The 27864-nt window shown below is 42.3% G+C and overlaps 1 protein-coding gene across 9 annotated transcripts in view; it reads left to right on the top strand.

Moving 5' to 3' along the window:
* The first annotated feature begins 12832 nt into the window (after positions 1-12832).
* Positions 12833-27864, top strand: part of fbrsl1 (fibrosin-like 1) — a 269926-nt gene continuing 254894 nt past the window's right edge. For 7 of the 9 annotated variants that reach the window (XM_069706602.1, XM_069706603.1, XM_069706601.1 and 4 more), the window contains exon 1: positions 12934-13321. In XM_069706602.1, coding sequence (XP_069562703.1) covers positions 13019-13321 — 303 coding nt within the window. In that variant the 5' untranslated portion in view covers positions 12934-13018. Of the gene's footprint in view, positions 13322-27864 lie in introns of all 9 variants that reach the window. The other 2 variants (XM_069706609.1, XM_069706605.1) reach the window with 2 other exon arrangements.

Below are 27864 nucleotides of genomic sequence, written 5' to 3'. Positions count from 1 at the left end.
GATAAAAGTTCGATCTTTGTCTCGCTCGCTGTGTTTCAAAGATGCACGGGAGCTTCTTTTTGAGGGGAGAGAAAAAGCAGAAGAAAGCGGGGGAAAACGATTTTTCCATCTTCTCCATGGTTGATCTCTTGTACTCGGAGGTGAAGTACATCTCAGGAGAGAGGAGATCAGTGAGGGGGAGCCTGCAGTGGAACAGCCCAGAACTGTCAGCCCGGGTTGCCATTTGGAAACCCACCAAATGGAGGCATCACCAGAAACAGCCATGTCCTCAATCTGTTGGTCTCTTCTTGTTGACTTTCTCTGAGGATTGCTTTGTTTGACAGACCCTCCGCTCGAGAAACTGCGGGTGTTTTTCGTATCCTAGCAGCTAGGAACAACTCTGTATGAAGCGCGCACTAAAAGCTAACCCATTATTGATTTTTCTGTTTCCGTCAACTTTAATCGCAAAGACAAGATGTATGTAAAAGAAAACAGACTCTCAACGTCAAGCCTGGAGGCAACCGAAACACGGATTTCACAAAACTCAGCATTTCCTTTAGATTTTGTAGATTTGACTGAAGATGCTTTAAATCAGTCCGATTTAATGAAGCACATGAACTCCCTGCAGCTCCGTGGGTGGTCTGTGAGATATTAAAATTGAAAATGTAAAAAAGCTTATGTTTGGTCTCTCTCGTTTCACAAGTGAAAACTTGAACACGAACCCACACGTGTAAACACACACCATAACCATAATCACTTGAGTCAGTAAAGTCTTGCAAGGGTTTTGGACGTATGAGCGCTCCCTGGGGAGCCCGAGCTGAGGGAATCTCATCGCAGCAGCAGCACAGAGTAACTTGATTTCTGTGTCTTTCTCTTCCTCCCTTCATCATTTCCTCCCACCGGAGATCTCTGCGAGATTAACTACAGATGAGCTGCGAGACGGCACTGCAGAGACAGCAACTCGCTAAACGACAACAGAGAAAGGCACAATGTGCCATAACTGCGTGTTTTCTTGTATACCGGCTAATACATGCTATAACAAATAGGTTTAGGATCCAGACAAAAGACGCTGGAGACTCGAGACGGGACGTCTTTGTTGGATTAAGGGAACACATAAATTGCTAGTTGCATTTAGGAAAGACTCGCAACGCTGTGTTGGGTTCAGGGAACACAATTTCTTTAGTTCTCTATCTCTGATTTAGGGAACATACACATGACACCACGTGGATTTAGGGAACTCAGTCACTAAACTTTGTCGAATTCAGAAAACCCATGTGTTTCTTATTGGATTAAGGAAACTCACATTTGATTCCTTTTTGGTTTTACGCAAGATCCATATAATTTCAGTTGGATTTAGGGAACACAGGCTTGATTCCTTGTTGGATGTAGGAAACATAAATGCAATTGTAATTTCAGTTGGATTTAGGGAACACAGACACGAGGCCATGTTGAATTCAGGAATCACATGTTTCTCGTTGGATTTAGGAAACAAACAGAATGCCTTGTTGGGTTTAGGGAACATACGTGATCACAATTTAATTTAGGGAACACAAATCTGATTCCTTGTTGGATATGGGGGACAAACATGTGTTGCCTTGATGAATTTAGGCGACCTACATATCATTCCAGTGGGATTATGGGATTGGATTTTAAAACACATGAAACATTTCCGCATACAAATACACATAATGCCTATTTAGTAAGCGTCAGACTCTTGAAGATATTATTTTGTACAAATGAATGTTGGTTACTAAACTTCTTTGGGGACATTTACAGAAATGAAATTAGATATACTGTAGTGATACATTGCAGCTACGCAAGCGTTTCTATTCTGGTTGTAATACTTGGATCACTCCAGCGTGATATCATACTGTGTTGAGGATTTTTAGTTTTTCCACTAAAATGAGATACATGCAGACAGCTTCTTTTGAACAGACTGAGGTTGAGGTTCTGATTTACTGTAGGATCTATCATCCACTCACTCGCTGTGTTCAACTGGAGGTACTCTGCCGCTTCAGCAGGTTGCCCATCGGTCAGCCCATACATATTTAACAAGCTGTCTGCACCAATCTTGAGCTGAGGCTCCTCAAAATTTGGGTGAAAGATGGATTTAGTGTGCTGCATAGGACGAGCTAAACAAGCATGAAAAATTGATGGAAGGTTTTCACCATATTTCTTACTGCGTTTGGTATCTTTGCAGAATGATTGACTGCTTCGCTCCACAGCTATAAATTGAGTACTCTTCACAAATGAGATTCCATCATATGAATAGAAGTGGCATTTACTCTGAAATGAGAGTAGAATGAAATCTGCTTAGCGTCTACAGTCTGGAGCCTCTGTATTTTACAGGGATTAAATAATGGCCTTGAACTAATGATTTTAATGGCTGCATGCATAGAATCGCAGAAGAAAATCCTTCAGTGTTATACCATCAAGCAAGAGGATAAACACTTTTTCATATTTGCCCAAATGCGTCTGTATCAATTTACAAAAGAAATCTGCTTAGCATAAACCCGCTTTTAGAAACTCCCTCTATCTGTAACGATGAAAATCTACTGTCACACATAATCAGAGATATTACATTTCAGGCTTACATAATTAATCAGCAAGTTGGTGAATAACTTATGATCCAAGTCATATATTTAACCAAGTCATTACGGCGGTTGAAGTCAAGAAGTGACTGCTGTTCTCGTATGAAAGTAATACGCTCGGCTGCCTCAGCACGTCTTCATTTATAAACTAAATTATCCATATATTCGTCTCACACTTTATGTAAATCTCACCGAGTTAGTTTTTAATCACCTCTTCGTTATAAAACATCTTGTCTGAGTACACACATAAAGGCTGTGATGAAGGTGGAGATATGTTGTACATGCCGTTCTGTTGTTGCAGTCTGCAGACCGGTGTGAGACCCCGCCTTGCATGTAAATGCTTTGGACTTACATTATGTATGAACGCAAAAAACAGCTTGTGCACACGTTAATTTACAAGCTTCCAGAATACATTCAATGTCATGCAAACTTTTTAATTGTAGATGCACATATCGCTTATGCGCCAAATGTATGCGTGATCAAACTTGACCTGTAATGGTGAAGCTGCCAGAGTTACTAATGCAGTATGTCCATAAAGTGCATGCAAAAACACACCGGCTCTGCACAGTCACCATGCAAGAGGAAAAACACACTGTCACCGTTGGGTAAATGGCTAAAAATAAATATGTGGTAAGAGGAAAATTTGACCCACAAGGATACAAACCAAACATGAGATGGAATCAGACCTGCAAGAAGAAGCAGCATCTAAAGCATCATGGTTCCTCATTTGCTTCGGAGAACATGCATGAAAAGCTCCAAGTCTCTTTACATGCAAATCCAGTCTGTGTCTATGAGTGTGTTTTATCTCGGGGGCTGCTGTTTGCTAATCAAGAGCCTTGTGAAAGCCAGGGGACCGTTATAAGAAGCCGGGTATAATACGCCCGCTCACAGCCTTTCTCACACTCTCTCTCTATTTGAACACACGCTCATTTTACAGCCTTTTAACTTTCAATCCGCCAGTCGTTGATTTTCTATTCTTCCCACTCGTTTATTATTCCTCAAGCCTCTCGGTTGCCGTTTGGATGTTTGAGCCATATTAACACTCGAGATAATGCATATCAGCACCGCTCAGAGGGACAGAACACTGTGGCTTTTTTGGGGGGGAGGAGATGAGAGGGGGAAGTGGATGGTTGTGGGTTTTTTTTTGTAAAGATGGTCGTGCACTCTCCACAGCATCGGCGATTGGCATCAAAGAATAACGACGTACAACCTCTGACAAGATTTGTGTCTTGGGTAAAAAAAAAAAAAAAAAATCATCTGCCACTTCACAAAGTCCTTGACAGAGGAAATACAGCAGAGAAAAATGAAGGAGTTTTCCTTCCTTCAACAAGTGACATGCCATGGGTTATGTGCTAAGTGCTTAAATATTAATGAATGAATGCATTTCATAGTAGATCTGTGGACCTCATACACTGTGAAAGAATACAGAATTCACAAGTGTTTCTTGAATACTTTGACATTGACTTGAATTATTTGAATAATTAAGAAACATATTTGTATAAAAGTAGGCTATATTTATGTTTCTCCTTCAGCGGGCCAGGTGGTAATATTTGGCTGCTGGGAAGGAATTTAACCTCAAGCAGCTAGTTAGTGGTCAAACTTGTATGAATGTGAAGCAGCACTGGTGCTAAAAAAAAACACACAAAAAACTACGCAGCAAAATTCAATGGTTCAAGAAAATAAGTACAAGTTAAACTCTCCCGGTTTATCATAACACGCTGACCACAGTTCTCGATCATACGTACTGCAGATTACGAGGATGGATTCGGGCTCCGTCATTACGCAGAACGCAGACAGCCTTGACCGCTGATCTGCCGTCAGCCTGTTTATGCTGCTCGCCTTCTATGTTTACTCCCTCTTAACATTGTGCTCATTATGCCGCGTAGCTGCAGAGATATGCGTGGAAAAGAAGCTGAGAGAAGTCTCTCTTTCTCTCTGCGTTATTGTCTATCGGTGTCACTCGCTCACTTATTCACGCCCTCTAACAAGCGAAGGTCCTGGGCGGGGGGGAGCCCTCCCGTGTGACAGTATGTCACATTGTGTCAGCCCCGTCCAGTGCCACTGAGCAAACATCGCCTCTGCTAATGTGGCATTGTATGACACGGCCTTCGAGGTTGAAAAATCTGCCACTTGTGACCAGTTACAGGCTACATTACCACACGGCTGCGTGTTTGGGGAAAACCCTGAGAGAGACCCGAGCTGAAAGCGAAAGGAGGGAGAATGGGCTTTGTGTGCGTGGGAGGTTTGTGAGGTTTGTGTGTGTGTGTGTGTGTGGGGGGGGGGGGTGACTTGGCACTGGATCGCCACAGCTTGTGGGGTTTGGTGGCTCGGGTGCTAATTGCAGCGTGACCGGTGGGAATACTAGTCTGTGTCCCACAAAGCAGAGAAAAGAGGCGTCGCATATGTAAAAGAAACCTCTCTCACCCTGTCAATCTCTGCCTGCGCTCCACTTATTTACCGAGTTACATGTGTGCGAGCTCGGGTCAGGCATGAAAAGGAAAGCAGGGATAGTTACACGGAGTATCAACTGCTTTTTTTTTGTGATACTGCTGAACCACGGGTCACAGCCATCTTAATCACCAGCTCACACTGTCACGCAGGTCAAGCAAAATACATTCAATAATTATATTTTGCTTAAAGAAATGCATTGACCTTTCAACACCTTTATTTAATGAAAAGACTTCAGACTAAGAATTTGGTGCTCTCCGGGGTTTTTAGGATGATATATAACTACACAAAAACGCACAGTTAAAGGAATAGTTACAATATTTTTTTTCTTGCTGAGAGTTAGTTGACTATCGTCAGTAAATATGAAGCTGGAGCCAGGAGGGGGGAATTGTAGTTTGGGCCAAAGACTGGAAGCAGGAGAAAACAGGTGGCCTCACTCTGTGCAAAGGTTAGAAAGCAAATCCACCCACCAGCACCTCTGCTCACTGTTTAGTTCATTATGTCTGCTGTGAAAAGAACTATTTGTCATTTTATGAGGAGTTATGTACTCGACTATTTCATGGCTAGCTGTTTCCCCGTTTCCAGTCGATATGCTCAGCTTAAATGACCCATCTCCTGGTTACAGCTTCACATTTAATGGACAAATTAGAGAGCGATATTGATCTTCTCATCAAACTCAGCAACATATTTCCCAAAATGTCAAACTATTTCTCCATTTGCTTTGATTCCCCAGAATAAAATATGCCTTCACAGACTCCTTTTTTCTACAACTTCAAGACTAGATATGAAATGATAATACTGGTGAAGTGTGGGTGCTACAAGATGTGTAAAGTCGTCTCCGCGATGAACTCAAACGACACCCTCACTTTATCTTTTCCGCCAACCGATGGGAGTCGAGGCGCGGTTCTGGGGGAAATATCGACTAGCCTTTGGAGTCTTTTATGAAAAGCTGTGCTGTCACAACATCTGTTGATGCGATTTGGAGCGGCAGAGAGCATTGTTACTTAAGCATCAGAGGGCGCACCAGACAGCAAGGATCAATAAAAAACCATTATGGCATTTTTCTCAAAATGTTGAGCAATGCCTCGAACCGAAACAAGAAATGTATGAATTCTGCACCGAGGGAAAAAGAAAAGCGAGAGAGAAAAGAAAAGGGAACAGAAACGTATACCCTCGTGGCTTATAATATTTCAAAGAAACATAGTTTTTTATGATGACATTTAACGTGGCATTTATCCACATCAATCTCTTAAGTCAATTTATTTCACTAAAATAGCAGGTCACATTGCTAATTTTGCCCTGAATGATGCCTGTAATAAAAGCCCTACTGCCTGTTCAAGGGCTGCCAATAAATTCAGCTCTCACCCACACAGCTCTGGGGCCAATCTCTGTTTGATTAAACTTTGCTCCCCAGTGGTATAAAATAACCAAAGGCACTTAGATTTACAACCTACTCCGTTAAATTATTGACACCTCACTGCGTTTGCTATCAGTTTCTTGACTAATCCCACGTTTGTTACCGTACTTATTCAAGTTGTTGACTTCCATTTGACTTTGTGATAAACCACTCCGAAATGATTCCCTGTTACTTGATGGCAGCAGCTATGAGCATGTTTACATTACACGTGCAATATGTGATAGGCTCATGCTAAGTCTGCCGGTCTATAAATAAGTGTCTGTGTTCGACATGAAACAAACAGCTGTTGTATTTGAAACACAGATATGGAGTGGTGGCTCTGCGATAGATCTACATAACAGGCTGTGCAGCTAGAATGCAGGGAGAGAAAACAAGAGAGATGAGGACGGGGAAGAAAGGAAAGTACTAGGAGGACAAGAGTTGAAGGGAGTGAATGAGGAGGCTCTCGGGCAGGGAGGATGTGTAAGCTCTGTCTGTGGAGTGAGCAGGTTAATTTTTCATGCGGTGGTTTGCGGGGCCCCGGCCCAGGCATTCCTGTAGCCGGCCGCCGCTTCCCGAGAGAGAGCTTGTTGCTCGAGGCCCCCAGGCGGGTTTCTTGTTGAGTCTGCCTGTAAATTGCCACCAAACTAGTGAATTACTCCATGATGTGTCACAGAGGCAGCCGAAAGCCCTATAGGCATAAAACCACGGACTTATGTTTTCCCTCACAGTAATTCCTCAGTGACAGCCAGGGCAGCAAATTGAGATGTCTCAGTTAGAATCCAACAGCTCCATATTCAAAACAGCTGGTTGTCATTGCTGCTGGAGTATCTGATGGATTAAATAGATGGGCCTGCTGCTCGTGGTTTAACAAACAACGGCAAATCATTTTGGGTAAAAAATATTGGGATAATTTGTCAAGAAAATTAAGACTTTGCGCCCAAGGAGACGACTGGGAGAATACTGCCGTAATAGCAGCTCTGTGGGGCTGTACCTACACACTGTGGTAGTGCTTTGAGCTAAATACTGATGTCGGCATCCTAACCATTGAGGTCTAGCATAATACAGTGCTGGTGTCTGGGTGTGGGTTGGTAGCTTCCAATACCGTGGTGCTAAAACTAAAGTATTGGAACAATGAACATTTTTAAACTGATGAAGAATGAAGGGCGCCCTGAAGTGATTACAATTCATCTTGAGGGGGTAACATGGCACGTTTAAAATTGAATGGCAATCCACCCAATAGCGGTTAAGACGTTTTCACTCCGACAACAAATGTTCAACAAATCCTTGTGGTGGTGCTAGAGAAGAGGTCAAAGGTCATCACATTGTCAGGATTCTGTTAACCACAGTATAAGTGAAGTTTGACCTGCCTGGTGGCGCCGGAGGAAAAGTCGCAAGATGTCCAAAGTCAGTATGATTTGCCTTTTGTGCGCTGTGGATAACGTTACCACATTTTATAACCGGGTAAGCCATAAATGTCAACCTGCCGGTAGCACAAGAGGAAAAATCAAGGGATCACAAAGGGATCATCGAGTCGTTATTAAACTATCTTAGTTTGGAAAAAATGTGTTGATTGACCGACCAACTGACCAACCCAAGAGCCAAACGTGGCTAAAAGTAAGCTGCTAGAATTCAGAATCTCATCGGTAAAGATTTACCCAAGTTAAGACCAAGCTGAACCTGAAATCCTCCTCCTCATCAAGACACCCCAACCTACGTCAAAGAAAACCGAACTCTACCGGCAGTAATGGATGAGTCACCTTCCAGGGCAAACAGTTTGAGTCAGAGCTGATCAAAGACAGGACCCTCTCAATAGAAAGTTATATTTTTCAGACCCATATTGGAATTTATTGCACCTTATGGTTCACATTTAATGTCTGGATGGTGGTCGGGTGTGTAGCACGTCTTACTTAGATACAGTAGCAGTAAACACATTCTTTTTGTGACCTTAACCAAGCGTTAAGGTTTTCTCCAGGTTTGAATGGATCTTATCCATGTTCTTATCAGTGTATTCTTCATTAATACTCTTAGTTCTTTTCTTTTTTTATTACTAAAGAATTGTGTTTTTTAATCATCATCTTGAAATGAGACTAAATTCTGAACAGAATAGATTTTGTATTTTAAATATAAGAAAATATTGTTACTATAGCAGCAACAGTGATTTTTTTTTTTTTTACAGCCACAAAGTCACTATAAACTCAATATTATGCCAAACTCAATATTATGCCAATGGAGAGAAATCGAAAAGTATCAGACTTTGCCTGGGCCTTGAGGAGTCGTAGCATTTACTTGCTGGCAGGCAGCTTAAACTGTATACACACATTGTACTGCTATATTGACACAGGACAACACACTGGTAACATCATACTCTGCTGCGGTCTCCAGTCACCATCCTCACAGTCACACACGTGCGCTCTTCACTCTGGGTTTTTTTTTCCGCCGATTAAGGCGCTGTGAAAAAGTACTTGGCCACTGCAATGGTACTGAGAACCCTGCCTAATCACGGATTTACCTAACTTTACTTGCCATAAACGCATTCTTTGCCTTACTTGAAACTCACTGTGCCTGCAGGAATTTGAAAATCTCGGGTGATAGGTGCAAAAGAAAATAAAAAAAATATTGGCAATACTGTAATATTTATGTTCTTGTCTGGCAAAATGGTTACAAACCCACAGAGCAGAACAAAATCTCCCAGTTATGCCTTAAAAACGAGAAGAGTCGAGAGATGTTTTCCAGGACTGATGAACGGAGTCCTAATTCACCAGCATATTATGTTGTGAGACCAACAGAATTTATTTTCTCCACAGCAGTGGAGGGATTTGTGCATCTTACGACTGTCTAGTGTTCTAGTGTGAAATCTAGGGTTATTGATTTCTGTGGAGCTTTATCCTCTACAAAGAATACAGTATGTACTTGAGGAGAGATTTTTTTTGTTTTGTTTTTGTTATTGCTTGCTTCAGATCCTACACCCCTCAATTCCACGTCTGCACCACACAGTGCACTGTTAGAACGACATCTCGACAGAAAATAACTTTAACCAAGGAGGCACCTTGACCCCAGCGGCATCAAATGAGTCCTCATCGCCGTGGCAGACGCAAAGAAAAACAATTCTGCCACTTAAGCGTCATAACAGCATGACAGGCTCCCTCCCTTTAGCTTTCAGCGCAGCCGGGGCTAAGCGTTTCAAAGAGACTAGTGTTTGAATGACTGCGATGTGGGAGCTCAGAGTCTGTAGCTATGGATTAAGCTCACAGCAAATAGTAGCATGGAAGAAACAGAGGTAATCTCTTCCCTCTCCTCCACGGCCCTCTCACCATACCTGTTCCCCCTTTTTTTTTTAATCTCCTTACTGAATTAGTTCTCGCAAAGCTGCTCAAACAGAGAGGGGTTTATTCACAGCGGTTACAGCGGTTAAAGTAACATGAAAATGATACAGTCTCAAGATCCCAAAAGGTCCATTGGCTCAAAGACTGATGTACTACTCACCTGGTTATTGGTCTCCAAAGAAACATACAGGTAGAATACACTCGCTGCCTTCTTCAAACTCACAAATTGGATGAAAAGTAAATGAGGGCAGTGGGCAAACTTAATTACGGACCTTGAACTGTAGCCAGCAGCAAGCACGGGCCAAGTTGAACATTTAGGTATTTGTGCATACTCGGGTAAACCCGTAACCCATCATTTGCTGGTTTAATCACCTCCAGTGCTCCAGATAATTTATCCTGCAACACACTGTATTTGCATAAAAGTAGTTTCCTTTTTCATTTTTGATGCATTGGTGTGCAGTTTTCACAGAAGATTCTCGCAACAAAAGCAAATTCCCACACCTGAACCGCCGCAACTAACTGCCTAAATATTTCAGTCTGGCTCTCGCAGCTTTGCTTTCACTGCTTCCTGCGCTGCGAAGATCAAATAATAAGTTAGACGATTCTTATCTGCAGTATTTCACACTGGCTGAATATTGTACTTCTTTTTCTTTTTTTCGTATTCATCTCGCACGCCTTCATATAAGATCATTACGAGTAAGTCTCTGATATTAAGTGTTTGTCGTGTTTCTCCCCACGCGCCCCCATATGACTAATGACAACTGCAAATAGTCACAATGTAGTTTACAGGCATCTTTCCTCATTAGACAGCCAATAGGATGAGCTGTTGCTAGTGACTCAATAGATTTAGGTGCTTTTTATGAGCATGGATGCATCATACAGGGTGGGGACTCATGTCATCTTTCTTATTTTTGCAACATACTTTAATCCATATGCATCCTGAGTGTAGCAGGTTTCTCTTGAATATCTTCCACCATCTACATTACACACAAACATGACAACATACTGTATCTGATTAAGTAAACATAACCTTACTGGTAAGTAAGCTTCCTTTTTTTCTTTTTCTTTTGAAGCCCAGAGCGAGAGAACAGGTTTCCAGTGAAGCAGAGCATTATGCAAACATTAACCAGGCATTTACAAAACAGGCGCTATTTCCTTAACCTCCGTACCAGGATATTAGCTGCACTGAGGTTACATTTTCCTCCATAAGTCGACTTCACCCGCAATCTATAAACCAGTCTGTATACATTTTTATAATTTGGACGACTTCTTTCTGGGGTTATGTTTGCTTTTAGACTTTACTGTGAATAGGCCCTGAAATATAAAGACGAAGGACAGGAGGAAAAAGAGGAAAAAAAATGCTTTGGAACAAATAAATAGTAGCTCGACAGTGCGCCTCCAATCTAGCACAGCTATCCACACACATTTGCCTACTAAGAACCTCCCAGACTGATATAATTTACATCCAACTATTTAGAAAAAAGGTTTGCCGAATTTCTCTGTACGGTGGAGGTGGAGTTGTTATCACAGTAGGGGCAATGAAACCCTTTCATGGAAATAGTTATTACACAATGTAGTGATTATATAATATCATTGCCCTGGTTTCTGAAAAAGCAGGTACATTAAACTGGTGCTGTACTTTGCACAGGATCCCCCTGGATCTCCCCGAGGGACCCTTGGAAGTCCCCGTGCTGCGAATTGGAAACCAGCACCAATCTCCTACTTCAAAAAAACACAACAACGGTGGGGGCCGGGTAAGTGTGACAAGTCATATTTCTAATATTTACTGTGCACTTGTGAAACGTTGACCTTTATGTGACAATGAAATGCAGCTTTACACTTTGTGTTGTCTGCTGGTGAATTTAGAGAGTTAGGTTTGGGGGAGGAGGGGGAGGGGGGTGGTGCAGCAGCATGGTCAGAATAGAGAAGCTGTCACAACCTGATAGATTGTGTGTGTGTGTGTGTGTGTGTGGGGGGTATGTGTGTGTGTAGGGGTATTTTCTACAAGTGACAGCACACAAGCAGTCAGTGGGAAACGCATGATGTGGCATCAGCTCTGGCAGACAGACAGACTAAAATAGTGCCTTGTGTGACAAAGTGTGCCCAACAGTGAGAGAAAGATTTTCCTTTTTTTTTTTTTTTTTTTTTTTTTTTCTCTTTTCCTTTTTTTTTTTTTTTTTTTTTTAACACCAGCTTCCTTCCTTTGGTAAATTGTAGGCCAGAGGTGGCGGAAATACGTCAGTTATGTGGGTTCTCTGAAGCTTGACTGCGTCTCTTAATTTCGGATGAAGGGAATGAGTGGGGAGGAGAGGAGATTTTAATCACTCCTGTCGCTTTAAGGACACTTATCAAAGCCTTATTATGCGAATAGAAAATACCATGAGCCACTGAGCAACTGAGCAGCCAAGGGACGGACTGGAGTGGATTTATAAGGAAACTCAACATTATCTAAACTGGAATAGACCGCTTCGTGGCCTCATGGAGTTTGATTACACACTGGATGGTTGTCTTATTCGGACGGCTCGGGTCATTTAGGAAACATTGCGCAGAAGTAGCTCTCAGACTTGGGATCCTTTTGCCACTGAAGAGCAAGAGAGGAATATGGCTTAAAAAAAAAAAAAAAAAAAAAAAAAAAAAAAACTCAACCCGTACGGGATTATTCACTCATCCGACAGCCACGAATCGATACGTACTTGTTCGCCTGGCGTTTTGTTTCGGACGGATAGTATCCCGAGCTCTTTATTTGACAGCCTCGGATCATGGATTGGGGTGGTGGAAAACAACAACGGGCAGCGACATGATTTCTCTGCGCTGTCTGCGGTATGCAGCGAGGTTAGGCTTTAACATCGCTTGTTATTATTCCGATGCAACAAAAGTTGCAAAGCGAGTGTAATGCGTGGATTTGAACTATTTCGCCGTTTTGCACCTGCTTTAACGGATACCGCGTCGACATAGTGCAGATTCGTGACAGAATAACGTGTGGATCCGCGTCGCTTTGCTCCCTCTCTATCGCCCGTGTGGGATACTTGGAACATTTGCTTATCGTAATGGAGATTGGGGAGGTTTATACTCAAGGTCATTGAGTGCTATAAGCCTGTATTTGCGTTGTTATTTACGCGCACACACAGCGCTACCTTCACGTTATAGCGCAGCCTACAATCCTCAGTCCAGTGTGTGGTATTTGTTATTACACGGTGCAGCGAGCGTTTAGGGCGACCACGTACTGTGGAGTTATATTTATATTTCTTCTTGACACTGCGAGCTTTACTCTCAACAACATGGATGGGAAATTGAAGCAGGGTCGGAGATGCCGGTCCAAGCGGGAGCGGGTGCGGAGGTTGCGGGAGGCAGGGAGCAGAGACGCCCGCAGCCCCGACCCCAACTCCTCCTGCTCCGACAGGGAGGGACACAGTCCGGGGAGGGACGCCGCCTCCCTGCCCGGTAAAAAGGCGCCGCACCCCGCAGCCGCCGCCAGAGCCCCGCGTCCCCCCCGGCGGAAGAGACGGGAGTCCAGCTCGCAGGAGGAGGATATCATTGATGGATTTGCTATCGCCAGTTTCATGAGCCTGGACCGTCTGGAGGTAAGGAGCAACCGGATCATTACCTGTGTGTGTGTGTGTGTGTGTGTGTGTGTGTGTGTGTGTGTGTGTGTGTGTGTGTGTGTGTGTGTGTGCGTGCATTCTTCATCCATTATCAAAGTAGGGGGTCCTCGAGGCCCCCCCACTCACTCACCAGCTACGCCAGGACGAGTCTAATTTGTCACTCATTTACTTGAGATGGCGCTCATTAGAGACTCTTCTAATCATCTGATAGTGATAGATCACAAGGTCTCAGAGGTTCAACCCCCTCCTTCAACATCACCCATCAATGTGTCCCTGAGCAGTCGTTGGTTTGACTCTCCTCACACATCTGTTGACAGCTGTATATTTCAATTTATGTTCTTCTTTTTGGGGTTTCCAGTCTGTGTGTGTCTGTTTGGAGTCATGGAAATGTTTGACAGCTACTTCAGCACACAGCTCTGTTTACTGAATATTACAAGTTCAGCGCTTTGTGAATGAGAAGTTAATCACTGGCGCCATATGTTTTGTTTTTGTTTTGTTTTTTGTGTCAAGGAAAATAAGCAGGTGCTTTTATGTCACCAGCGGCTCTGGTTTGTGTTGTTTTACTCCGATTCACAATGAGTTGTCGGTGCACTCACGACATTCTGCTCTTTGATAAACTGCCTATTGCACCGCTCATCTGTTTCGGGCTGATACGCCACATGCTGATAACTGTGTTGCTGTCATTACTGTGTGGTGTGTCGCATGTCACACGGAAGGATTTCAGGGAGAGGGGAGGCTCTCGTGGTGACATCCTCCTTTATTTATCCCCTTTATCTCATTACGTTCCAAATGACAAATAAAACATTTCTCCCTGTGGGATGTTCGGCAGTCTGACAAGGCAGCAGGCGGGCTTGTGTATTTTTTTTTTTTTTTTTTTCCGATGGCTCATTCTAGGAATGGTAGCGCTACCGTAGTTTAAATATGAATCACCACCTCTAATAAACATAGCTAATGTATTGCATACCCACCGAGGTCTGTATATTTTAAGATGGTGACCTCATTTCTCATACCACAGTTCTTCCAATCGCAACCTCCCATGTAGGTTTAACGGCAGTAATAATCAGTCGCGATTGACTGTTGCCTCCTACGTGGTGCTTTGTCAATATGATGCTGGAATGCAGATTTGCAGCATGAAGTCTCAACCAGTTGTCCACCGCTTGAAAGCTGATAACCAATTCTCCATCTCCCATCTGTTAACAACTTTAACCTGCCCGGGTCATCCGCAATTATGTTCCATTTAGCTCGGGCCCTTCATGGTGCTTAAAGTGGGTGTGAAAGGAGAGGAATTAGGGTGTTAAGAGAACGTACGCCGCCCCGAAGAAGAAATATTGTCGTCCTGTTATTAATAGAAGAAGGATAACAAACTAAAAACAGCTGGAAAAACTTTGTAGCTTCTACATTAAAACTTCTTTAAAGAGAAGAAGATTTCAGGAACATCATAAAGTAACATAAACTAGGACCCCTACAGCAGGGTTCTAGCAAGATAAGGTTGTTGCATGTTGTGAAATGTGCGTAACATTTGTGTGTCCGTGTCCGTTCCTCCTGATTTGCATTAGCGCGGTGCCACGTGATGCCGCATGTCTGAGTATTTGTGCCCTTTGTGCGGCGCGGCCGCCACACCTGACAGCTGCTGACTGTTGAAAGACTTTGAAGATGTCGTTGCAGCAAAGTGCTTCTTTAGTGGCATCTTCTGCCAGCGTCCCCACTGCTGTCAACACGTTGCTGCCCGCGACGACTTCTAGGAATATTCTCGCACGTGTCGTGATGCAATTAAGAGGTCGTTTTAGTTCACAAGTCGCACAGAGTGTCCCTGTATCATTCGTGCTTGTTGTCGCAGTGCAGGTTGGGTTTCTACAGAGGTTTCACTTTGGATGCTTTGTCATAATTGGAGAGGGAAGTGAAGCTAGATAATTATCACATTTTTGTTTTGTTTTACACATTTACTGGAAATAATGGTTTTCTTACTCAAGTGGTAAATCCATGTTGAGTGAACACAGACAAAACTAAAACCAAAAAAATCTTGTGTGCTCTGCATAGAAGCTTATGTTTCAAGGCTAAAGCAAATGAGGCATGATACAACTCTATGTGAAATGACACTCATGCCAGCGACTTGTTGGTAATTGGTCTGATTTGCATGCAAATAGTCTGCGCTTATTAAATGATGTTGGTGGATCTAGTGCAATTACAAGGGGGATGTGCACAGTTTGGGTATTTTTTTTTAATTTATTTTTTTGCTGCTTTGTCCCTTGATTTCTTTGCATGTGGCAAATGAAATGAGCATGTTGACTTTGTACCAATTTCACATGGTGTTCACTGTAAGCGACAACAATAATCTCGTTTGTTTCCAGTTGATAGGCTGCATCACTGGGAATGAAACGCTCTGTTTGAAGTGCGCACACATCACATCGTCGGTCGTGACTCATGCTTTCACCTACTTACTGTTTGCTTGAGTGGAGCTCATGACCTGCGCTACCTGTGCTAATTACTCATCAGTTATGAGGAGGACACAGCAGCCAGGGAATAGCTCTGGCCTATTGCATCATGCTCCGATAAGCTGCGCACCCTCAGCAGAGCGAGCGTGTGGTCCTCTCGACCTCTTCGAAGTGACTGATGGCCAGCACGGTTGTGTTTATGTCAGGCTGCCGTCTCATTAGCATTCTTCCAGCATTAATATCCCATCCTCCAGGGTTCAACGAGCCCATATGGCCGACGCAGCAATATTTACTTTCCTTTAATCTTATGTCTTTTAATCTCTCTGTAATCCTTTCTCTGTACTCTAAATCACTTCAGGGTGAGCATCTTTTATTGAATCCGGGTCACCTTTGGGTTGCTGTCATCGTCCTGCCGTACTTGTCCTATTTCGTTGTGTGCACAACTGCCGCTGTCTGTTCGTAAGAGCCCGAGGTTATGTGTTTCTCCCAGAGCACTTTGACTCTAAACACACTCAGTCGGAGGGTGTTGTTGATATTCCAGCTCTGCGCTGATAGGATCAAGCTCCCTTGATGAAGGCTCAGGCTGTACGGTGGTCCCGCTCGCTCGCCGTAACCGGTTTCATTACAGCCGAAAGCAATTTGCAGCCACAGCCGCATTTGATTACGGCGTGTTTATTTGCTCTGAATCCCCTCGTTTCTCATAGGAAAGCCGCTTACTTACCTGTGCAAATGGACTGTGCAAACACAGTCGTGCTGCTTTGTCACGGGCACCTTATCATGATTAGAAAAAATGTTAGGGATGATTCAGCGATGATTCAAACACAATCAATCTGCTACTGTGGGATTTTGAAGGAGGAGAGAAAAAAAACCTAGTCTGTCCAGTTTGGTTGGTATTTGAGTGAATTGAGTTGAAGACTTTTCTGTTTGCTGCCTTTCGCTGAACCGGATTTGAGGATGTCTTAAACTGCAGTGCTACTTTTACCCTATTTTTTAGCTTGCTTAATGTTTTAATCACTGTATTTAATGTTTTAATCACTGTTCTTAATGATTTTTAAATGTCCTTTTCTTTTGCCTCATGTTTTGATGCTTTTAATGGTTTTATGAGAAAGCACTTTGAATTGCTTTGTTGTTGAAATGTGCCATACAAATAAACTTGCCTTGCCTTTAAGAATGAAATCATTAAATGTTTTGCCATTTGTTTTAGAGATGGCACTTTAAAAATAATTGCAGACCAGACTAACGTGAATAAAAATGAGACTATAGAATGATTCACGTTTGGAAACTCTTTCAGTTGCTGAAAGGCCAATTTCCTGGAGATAGCAGCTTTTCACCTGACAGCAGCAGCTATAAAACAATTACCCGCTGCGGCTTAAACCCTCCAGAAGTCTCCCTCTGGGTATCGAACAAGTGAGCAGATAATAAAATGACACAATTATCCATCTGTCACAGTATTAATAAGATGTTTGATTTGCTCCATTTGCTCCGTGAGTGACGTCGGAGTGGCAAATCCCCTCTGCGTTAATCCACAATCCTTCTGTTCATCTGCTTTAACATGAATTTACAGATTTGTTTGGGTTTTTCGTTCCGCAGCACAAGTTTCTAAATTCACTCTAATGGGGATTTAGGTTTAGTAGATTTAGCGATATTACAACACTGTCGAGGGCAAGAGGTCGGAAAGGTCAGGGATTTTGGCACAAAAAACTAAACAAAAATATATGAAAGTCCTCCATGAGATCTCGAGTCTGTCTTTTTTTATCTCTCCGCAGACGTTTTTTGCTTGCTCTTTTCCCCCCCGCATGGCTCTGACACTTTTACCGCACTAATCATCATCTACTGTTTTTCACTGAGCAGCTCCGCTCCTGCAATATGGAGAGAAATTAAGTCCTTTGCCCCGGGGGTTCTTGACAGTAGTTGTTAGGGAAGCTGTGAGTTGCTGCTTCACTTTCTCCGCCTGTATTTTGGCAGCTGGTGCGTGGATCCAAGCCAACAACATTCCAGTTACAAGTATGTGTCATTATATTTCATCAAGTGCTGTGATGAAGGCCTCAAACAGAGCAAGAGAACAAAAGAATTCCAAAGGTTTTTCCCTTAAAATAGCACCATGTTGCTTATTAGCAGTCATTAGCAAGGCTAACACTCAAATGACAACACTTCAGAAGTCAGAACAATATACAGGGTACATGGCACCCGGGTAGCACCGGCAGAGATGTTCTCACACCTCCTGAACCTGAGCTGAAAGTGATGCTTTCATGAGGTTGCTGGGCTACACGAGACTCTAAATAGTCAGGAAAAATGCCAGAATTTCACATCCTTGCTTGTGGTCAGCTGTGCGTTTCTGCTCTGCTGATTGCCACTTGAGTAACACAGTGCAAACCGATGCTGACACTCAAAGCTGCAGCAGTCTTTGCTGTAGTAAGACGTCCCGCTTCCATGGTGAGGCAGCAGATTTGTTGCAGGGGTTTGCAGCAATCTTGCTTCGTGTTTTCGCTTTTCCCCGACGGTGATAGCGCTGTGCATCATATGCCGGCGCTGACAAACAACTCCGGCTTTAATTAACAAGGCAGCCCCCCCCCCCCCCCCCCCCCCCCCCCCGAGGCTGCGCTGCTCATTGGCTGACGCATCCCACGGAGAGAGCTTTCTTAATGCCGGTGGGACGTCCCCCCGGCCCTGACTCTCTCTAACTGTCACACATTGTAGGCGACAGCATGGCTGATAAATGCATGGCCACATTCACAGGCCTCCTCTCTGTCTCTCTCTCTCTGTCTCTCTCTCACACACACACACACACACACACACACACACACACACACACACACACACACACACACACACACACACACACACACACACACACACACACACACACACACACACACACACACACACACACACACACACACACGGGCACACAGGGTTTACCACCACCGTGCATCTGTCAAAGCTGTCGACCAGTGACCTACATATAACCACCCAAGGAAGGTTCTGGTGTGTTCTGGAAGTGTGATGATGTGGCTCTGGAACCGCAGCAATCACTTGGCTCTGATACTGTTAAACTTCACTTGAATGCCATTATGGAGGATTTATGTGACATAAAACAGAAGACAACGGGAGAAACAGCTCTTAAGCCTGAGGCCAGCAGGCAACATGTTACACGTACTGTATAAAGGATTGGAGCCGCAACAAGTGACAAGTTTTCATTATTGACTGAGCAAATGAAAATAATCTGCTACTTATTTTCATTTGCTCAGTCTATGTAATAAATATCAATTAAAAATGCCCATCACAATTTCCCACAGCTAGTATCTTCAAATGGCTTCTGCTGTTTACTGTCATTATGAAAACCAGCAGATGCCTATTTTCTAATAAATAACCTGTGAATTTATTGTAATTTTGTTTAATGACAATGACTTCGATGAACTAATAATCAAAATTGATGCACTGTTTTCTGTTGATCAATTTATTGGTTAATCCATGAACTATTTCAGCTCTATGGATGTTAGTGTAGTGAAATTCATGTGGCTGTCGAGGCACTACTGCTTATATTTATAGATACTGCTGCATATTGATTCCTCGTTCTGGTGCTGATATTTTTGTGAAGCTTTGTTCTAAGAAAAATATACTCGTTTTTCTACAAGGGAAAAAAAAAGTCTAGCTTCTCGGCTGTTAAATTTATTTTTGCCGTATTGAATTTCAGGAAAGACACCAGTGAGTGAAGGAAAATGCGGAATACATTTTTATTAAAAATGTTGTCCTTGTCAGATCGGTTTATGGTCGCTATAAATAGAAGCCAATTGTAGATCACCTTAGCGGGCCATATATGACACTGGAGGGGAAAAGCAACATGGATTGTAATGACAGATGTGGAGCTTCTGACTACTAGTAGATGTGTGAAGCAATGTTTTTGAGTGGGTCCTAGTTTTGCTTGAATCAAGCACACGCATGCGTACGTGCGCATGCACAGGTATGCAGGTAATGCGGTATTGTATACATTCCCGCTGCTGGTTTCACTCTATTCCTCTGATCAACAGTTAGTTGCGTCACAGCGTAGCAATGTGCCCAAAAAAAGGCAGTAAAGAAGACCGCAAGCCAAACGTGAGCGTCAACCATGTCTGATTTACAGTTTTCATAAAACCAGCTTGTGTGCACCATGTTGTTTCACTTAAAGGATGCCCACAAAGCAGTTTGATTAGCAGTAGTGCGTTTAAATGCAGCTTTTGTTTGTTTACATGACAACTTCACAGTTTTCTTAAATATCCTGCTGCTAAAATGATCACAGTTAAAGTGAAAGTTCGTGAGATTGTGATTTTAATCAGATACTCGGTGATTAAACAGTTTGTTTAAAAGACCTCAAATCTGCGCACACATCTGGTGTCAGCTTTTAGCGCATGACAGTTTATGAGAGTGAAAGTGTTACAGACACATTTCCACCAGTATCGCACAAATAAAAGTTCTGCTAGAATCTGACAATAATGTTTTGTGTACATTTTTTTTTGTTTTTTCTTAATTTCTGAAGGTGGGAAGTAGTGGGATTAATGCCTGCTTTACCACAACAGTCCTTTTTGAAGAACTGTCAGCTGTCTGTTTTGAGGTGTCTCTCCACAGTCTGAATTCACCAGCAGAATAACAGCGTCTTTGTTTTCAGGTACCGTGACTGATGAGGAATAGCTAAAAATGTGGAGACAGTACAACATAGCTGACACATATTAAATGGCATATAAAAGCACGTGGGTAGCTTGTTGTAGGCATAGATATCCATTTCCTGCTTGTCGTCCTGAGCCGTCTTCCATCTCCCTGTCTCTGTGTTTTCATTGCGGTGAATGACAGGATGTAATTATGCCGTGATTAAGATGCTGTCTCCGAGCCTGCGATGGATTAGGAGCTGCACTGTTAGAAGGTTTCCCTGGTAATTATCCGCCGCTGATTTGTCCCCCCTTTTTGCCTTTCACAACCCTTCTCCAGTTCCTCGACTTCTTGATTAATGCATGTTATTAAACAATGTTAACAAAAGACATTTCATTTGAGCCGTTTCAGAAAAAGAAATCATTTGGAGATAACTTCATCGTAAACATATTTGTCATTCTGCTGAGGTATTTTCCAGCCCTGTGATTTTGGTTAATATGTAATGGCGTACTTGGCCGCAGAAGCTTTGAATGAATGACTACCAGACGAGGGCTGTGAAGGATTTACAATAAAAATAATGAAACCTAAATAGAGAGGGCACTCTTTAAGTGGCTCATTAAGTAATGGCTGTTTTTCTTTTCAGCCGTGTCCTTCGCTGACAGAGAGCAAAGAGAGAGCTCTGAAAGCCTGGTTTGCTTCAGCCTTCACATCACTTAAATCCCTTTTTCAACATTTTGTTTGCATGCGAGTACAGGTCATTTCTTTTTCCTGCCTTGGAGACTCACTCAGCACAAAGGTCTGCTGACTCTTACTGAGTCGTGTGCAAGTGTCGAAAAGTATTGACGGTGATTTCAACAATGCTCTCCTACAAACAAAGATAAGTACTTACTTTAAAAAAAGGAAAGAAAAAAACAACTTTTGTAGGTGCTTGATGCCCTGGTGTATTACTAATTACATCTAACAGTGTGACAATAGAATCACGAGAACCTCCCTACATCTAATTGGTATATGCTATTGACACTCAGACACTTTATTGGTCTTTAGATAGACCTGAATCTGTCACTCAACTAACATTTTTACAACAAGCAGTCTATTTATATACATTTATAATAACAAACAGTTTTTTTCTTATACATTTATAATAACAAACAGTCGGTTTATATACATTTATAAAAACACTTACTTTAGTACTTTTAAACAAATTCATTATTTTCACAATTTTGCATTATTTATTGATGTGATTTTGTAGCACTCACCATGTGTACCACTTCTAAAGTACTGGATGAAGCAGTGACCTCTGAAAAATACTCATGGGCACATTTGACTAGACTGAATCGACCAGACTATCGCGCACAGCTCCAGTTTTCTTTTCTGTGATTTATATCGATAGGCCCACAGATGAATCTGCAGCATGGTAATGCTGGCTCAAATCACAAGTCATCGAAAACAGTTTGCGGATTACAAATCAGCCTCCAGTCCATGTGGTCATGTTTTTAAGGAGGGCCTCGTTTTCAAAGGCATGACTCACACAGTCGTGACATTGCGCGGAGTCTTGCTGCATGTTTTCTTAATAGATCGCTCTTGGTGTGAAAGCAATTAGCGTTAACAGTTGTCGACATGCTCTTCTGCTACCAACACTCCTACCAACACCAGCTCTGAGGGGAATAGTCTTTATAGGCCAAGTGATGCTGACAATAATTGCTCAGCACTCAGCTCCCCATCCGAAAGAAGATACAGTGATATGCTGGGCTGCAATTTATTACAGCTCTTTGTTTGTTGGTGTGTTGGTTGTATTTGCAGCATTTAGCCTTTTCTTTGTGTCTCTGTGCCTCCGTGTGGGTGCAGGCAAAGCCAAATAAGGACTGTTGCTTCAGTGTTTTGTGTGATAGCTCTGGCAGCCACATAACAAACCGTGGCCAAGATAATAGAGCTTAGATAAGAGGTTGGTTATGCAATGTGGAATTTCTCTAGTTCCCATTGCCACTTCTGCTCCATTCACTGTCTGGATGACATTCGCCTGACAACTCTGGGCTGAGCTGCCACAGTTAGTTTTTCCTGTCGAAATAAAGCACCTTGTTGCCCGTCCACACTTTGCTCATGGAGTCTGAATCACTGTTTGGCAGGTTGAGACTATGAGGAGGAGTTTGTCATTGCTGACATACTGTAAGTGAAGGGAGAATAGTTTGTCACTATCTGGATCAATGCCCTTGTACTTCTGATATGAAAACTGTGGTGCAGTTTTCTTTATCCATAGTGAGATTAGTATTTCATACCAACATCCTTTTGACTACATTAATTCTTCTCAAAACTAATTCTTGTTTGGTTTTCACAGTGGAAAGAAGCGTTTGGGCTTATTCTCTTATCCTGACTTTTCAAATATTATAAATTGTGTCCTTGTATTAAATTGGCCTTTTTCATAAATAGCTCTTATGTCATTATTATTAAAGGACAGCTTCTGATTTTTTAAAGTCAATATACGGTCCTCACATGCCACCTGTTCAATAAAATAATTATTCAAACAGGCTGTGAATCCATAGTGTTGAGTGCCCACATCATCTAATATTGAGGACAAAATCTCCAGTTCTTGTTTTGTGTCGTCCATGAGCCTTGTTTCTGGCATAAAGTGGAAGTAAAAGCCCTTTTTAATTTTTTTTTCCAATGGATGATGTTAAATGACCTCCAGTTGGAGCACTTTCACAGGTGGGAAGAGTATGAGACTTGCAGGATGAATCATCAGTAAAAGATGAACAAATGTTTTTTTTTTTATCAAAAAACTCATGTATATGCTTTTTTAAGTTAAATCCTATCATGCATTTGGGTAAAAAAACAACAAAAAAACACCCAATCACCATGTTTAACATTTAGTTTTTTGATCTACAAATGGTGAAAAAAATTAACATTGTTAAGAAGACTAAGGAGGTTTGCTCAGTGTTTGAGTTCACTTCTGCTCTGATTCGTACCTCTGAATTGCTTCTTTACAAACCATGACTGAGGCTCATGGTTATCATAGTATGTAAAGACATTCACAATGCTAAAAATCTGAAATTATTGGCAGGCATAACATAAACCTGTTACATTATCCAATCAATTCCCAAATGTCTATGTACGCTGAGAATATAAACATTTAACGTGTATAATGAGTGGAAGAAACAAGCAGCTCCTCCTACTTTGCTTTATCAACTATTTTACAGCTAATATGAAATAAAAAAGAATGATTATAGCCAACCCTTTGTGTAGATATTGTAGTGCCACTTATAAAATATCCCAGCCTATTGTTATTTGTATAGTAGTATGAAAAGCAGAGGCAGTTATAGGAGTGACTTCGCCCTGAGTTTCAGTGGAGTGTTTTATGGTCTGCATGTTGTTTCAGAGGCTTTCTGACTCTGCCAAGATCAAATTATACAGGAAACACTAATCCCTTCTAGATTATTTACTATGTATTCACTTGCCTTGACAAATGATAAATATACAATGAATATAAATATAGTGACAACAATAATAACGCTCTTAAACACTGGTATTAGAATTCAGATCTCTGTAATGATCACACTTTTGTTCAGTCTACATATGGTTTTGTCTGCTTCTGTTGAATATATCATCAATTTTTAACAGGTTTGACCTGATGCCAGCTCAGACATTCACTTTATGAATCCTCGGAAAGTCTATGAAAGTCAATGTTGCATCTGTGTGCTCAGCAGAGTGAGCAGGAAGAATGTGTTGGAGATATATTGGGACATATAATAAGGCATATGTAACATAGCCGCAGCAGTAAAATCTGCAAGGGCAGGACGAGCTCTGTCACCCAGAGCGATCTGGCAGGCATATCTGCCAAAGTAGTATCATCAGAATTTGTCTCTGCTCTCTGTCTGGCCAGCACATACATCCACTTCCTTTTTTTTTTTTCTTCTTCTTCTTAATCCGCTGGTTGTTTACCCATAGATCAAAGGCAGTAAAAAAAGAAAAGAAAAGCATCTGCTCACCTTTTTGCAAAGCGGGCCACACAGCTCATTTCAGAGAGGCCACTTTGTCAGTGCGTCTGAAACGAGGACACGCACCTTAGAACCAGCAGGGCTTTACACAAGGCGTGGAATGAGAATGATCAAAATTACACAGACACTCAGAGCCCGAGCACAAGGCCAGTTGTTGAGTCAATAAAGAAAACAGGCAGCGTGTGAGAGCGAGAGAACATAAACAGAACTCTGCCGAGCTACTGTTTGCATTCCACATCTCTCAGCTTCGTAGCACAGCAGCTGCTTTAGCCAAGCGCTGTTCAAATACTAGTGTAAAAAATATACTACTTATATCGGCATTCAACCCAGTATCACGGCAAAATGTGAAATAGACACGCTGGTCCGCTATAGCAAAACGTGAAATGGCCAAGCTTTGGCCTGTTTCGGTGGGAAAGTTACAAGTTTCCCTCGAGTCGACGAAAATGAAACATACTGCATGCATAGGGCCATGTGCTTTACAGGAAAATGAAACTTATAAATAAAACACGTGGTTGGGATTACTAAATACGTACTTGGTTGTGGTTAGGAAACAAAAAACAACTGAACAAAAACGTTGTCACCTATTAAATTCGATTAAAACTACACCAGGAAGCTCTTAAACAGATCTCACTGTAATGAAAGAAAAACATTTTGTAACTCAAGTATACATGTAGTTATCGTATTAACAGTAATGCCAGAGGATTGCACAGCTTCCGATTTTGAGTAAACATGAAAGCGTTGTGGCTTCGTATAATATATTAAATATAAACACAGAATTTGGTAACATAATAACCTCTAAAAGCTCCAATCTGTCTTTTTTTTCCCTCCAGTTTCTAGTTCTGCCTTTTATGAGTAGACGTTGCATATTGCAAATGTAATCATGTAAACAGTGGCAGGGAGTTCATCTTTTTTTTTTTTTTTTTTTTTTTAAAGCGAGCCAGTTTGTGACTGTCTTTGATGGAGGCATTTGAATGATTGCTTTCCTGGGTTGGATTCTGCAGTGATTGAAAGCATCTCTGTGGCATATTCAACTTATTTTCTGCTTTTGTGAATAAAGACAGACCACGCTTAACTCGATTTCCATAGTGTAATTTCTCATTATTCCACTGAAAGGATCTGGCTGAAGGGTACATCATCATGGCGAGACTGTGCTCAGACTGAGCCAGGTTCAGAAGAAGGGCATTCAGTGGGCATTCATCAGAGGTCTGTGTTTGATTTTTTTTTTTCTTTTTCTTTTTCTTTTTGCACATCAGCTCTCCAAATATGAAGAGGAGTGGCATGAAAAGAATTGTTGATGGATTTTCTTGTGGCCATTGTGTCTTACTCATCAACCCATAACTTCATATCATCGGCAAACAAAATGCCAGACCTCCTCATGAGTAAAGACTGCGATGAAACCACACAATATGTAAAAACAGCAGGCTAACTGTGCTTCCTATGCTGTTTTAAAATAGTCTGCGTTCGTTTTGTTGTACAGCACGTGGGAGGTGAGAATCCGTCGCTTCTCCCTCACCCCCCGACACAGAGTCAAATGATATCACAGACACTTTATCAGCCACTTAATGGGACACATTGTGGGACTGAATACCTTCCCCCTCATCCGGTAGGCTCTCCCCAAGGCCATCGCTTCGCCAAACGCGCCGCTGGTGTGCAGCGAGCACACAGAGAAAGACACAATAGGCAAGGTAGAGAGTTAAAAAGCGACGGTGTTGCAGAAAAGAAGTACGGGGTGTAGTTTTCCAGCTTCCAGCTTAATTGTTTTCTGGCAGCAGCGGTGAGCTTGTTCTCAGTGCATAAATCCTCCTATTTTCATGTATCTGCTCCAGGTGTTGATGAAACAACTCCCCCGCTGGATAATCATATTTCCCTTTCCCGTTTGCCAAGACACTGAAAGAGAGATGGAGGAGGCAAACCCCCTTACACCCAAATGCACCCGTCCATCACACACACACACGCGCACGCGCACACGCACACGCACACGCACACACACACACACACACACACACACACACGTACGTCACACCCGTCACACACAACCGCTAGCTCTCTTGCTGGTGCGGGTGAGTGGCTCTCTGTGGCGTTTCAATTTGCACAATAATACAAGAGGTGGAAAACAGTTACACTCCCTGACAGGCTACAGGAAAAGGGCGTGAGGGCGCATGCATGTGTACGTGCAAGGTGGTGCCACTAAGAACAGAGCAACTATTTCACTTGTCAGCCATGCATTTAATCAGTAAGTCAGTCAATCAGTCAATAAGCACACGACGTCAGCTTGACAGAGAGTCGGTCTGCCAGCTTGTTAGTAAATCAGTTAGTCGATTAATGAGAGTTAATAAGTCATAAAAAAAAAAAACATCATCATCATACTTTATGTTCTCTGTAGAGGAAATAGATGGAAAATCTTTGCATTCTAAAGAATAAATTCCAAAATATGACACTTTTTTTTTTATAAAACATGCTACTTCAAATGAATTTATACCTTTAGTTAATGTGACTTTATTCTATGACAAGATATGCTGAAATGATACCACAGCAGTGGAAGAAGTATTTTGAACATTACCCCCATGCCTCCACATTCATTTTCCATCCCTATCTGTTGAATGGTACAGCATGAAGTGGTGTTTTATTACTGGAAGAACAAGCCTTTATTTCTAGTAGCTGCCAGTCATTTGGTGGCCTGTGGCATTGCCTTTTATCAGTTCTGAAGCCTATAAATGTTACTGAGGGTCACATACCTCTGGAGGCCTCTCCAAGCCTCTGTAGCTGGAGGCAGGACTGTTAAAACCAATGGCAGGCTCAACAGTGTCTGTGCCGTCGTCAGATAGAGATACACTGCTGTGGATTCAAATAAAGGTGAAGTGTACCTCCCTGCAGAGCTTTATTTGTAGTATAATGCATCCCTATACATTGTTTTGGAACATATTGGTGTAGGATTTAAATAGTTATTGAGGGGTCACCATAAGACCTCTCTATAGCCTCTTTTCCATTGCCAGCACCGGCTCAGTTTGGCCCTACTCGCTTTTTTGGGTTTTTTTTTCCATTGTACCACAGTTGTAGGTAGTACTTGGTTAAATGTTTGTGTTATCACATTCGTCAAGGTTCTAGGCGAGCTTAGTCGATACGTGAAAACAGTGTAGACATCTGATTGGTCAGAGAGTATCATCCAAATCATGGCATCACTGCATGTGCGACCCGGGACATACTGCACAAGCGCGCCATCGTTAACCAGCCAGGATACCGTAGCGACCGCGATATATTTCATTAACTGGACGACTGGATTAATGACAACCTTAAAACCATGCTGTGCTCAGTTGATGAGGTGCAGACGTCCCTCCGTTTGGTTGCCAAAAAACAAAGTGTGTATGTGACATTGAAGAAGAGTTAATGTTAGTGTCACATGCTGCTGCTACAGCAATGGCTCAGCATTGATGGGGTGGTATAATCAGTTCAAAACGAAATCCAGAAGAATACCTGGCATACT

Source organism: Brachyistius frenatus, unplaced genomic scaffold (genome assembly GCF_029030835.1).
Source record: "Brachyistius frenatus isolate BFR_SWC_R1_liver_20210118 unplaced genomic scaffold, ASM2903083v1 Contig_64, whole genome shotgun sequence".
NCBI lineage: Eukaryota > Metazoa > Chordata > Actinopteri > Embiotocidae > Brachyistius > Brachyistius frenatus.
The sequence above is the reverse complement of the archived record's forward strand: the minus strand, read 5'-3'. Positions and strand labels throughout refer to the sequence as shown.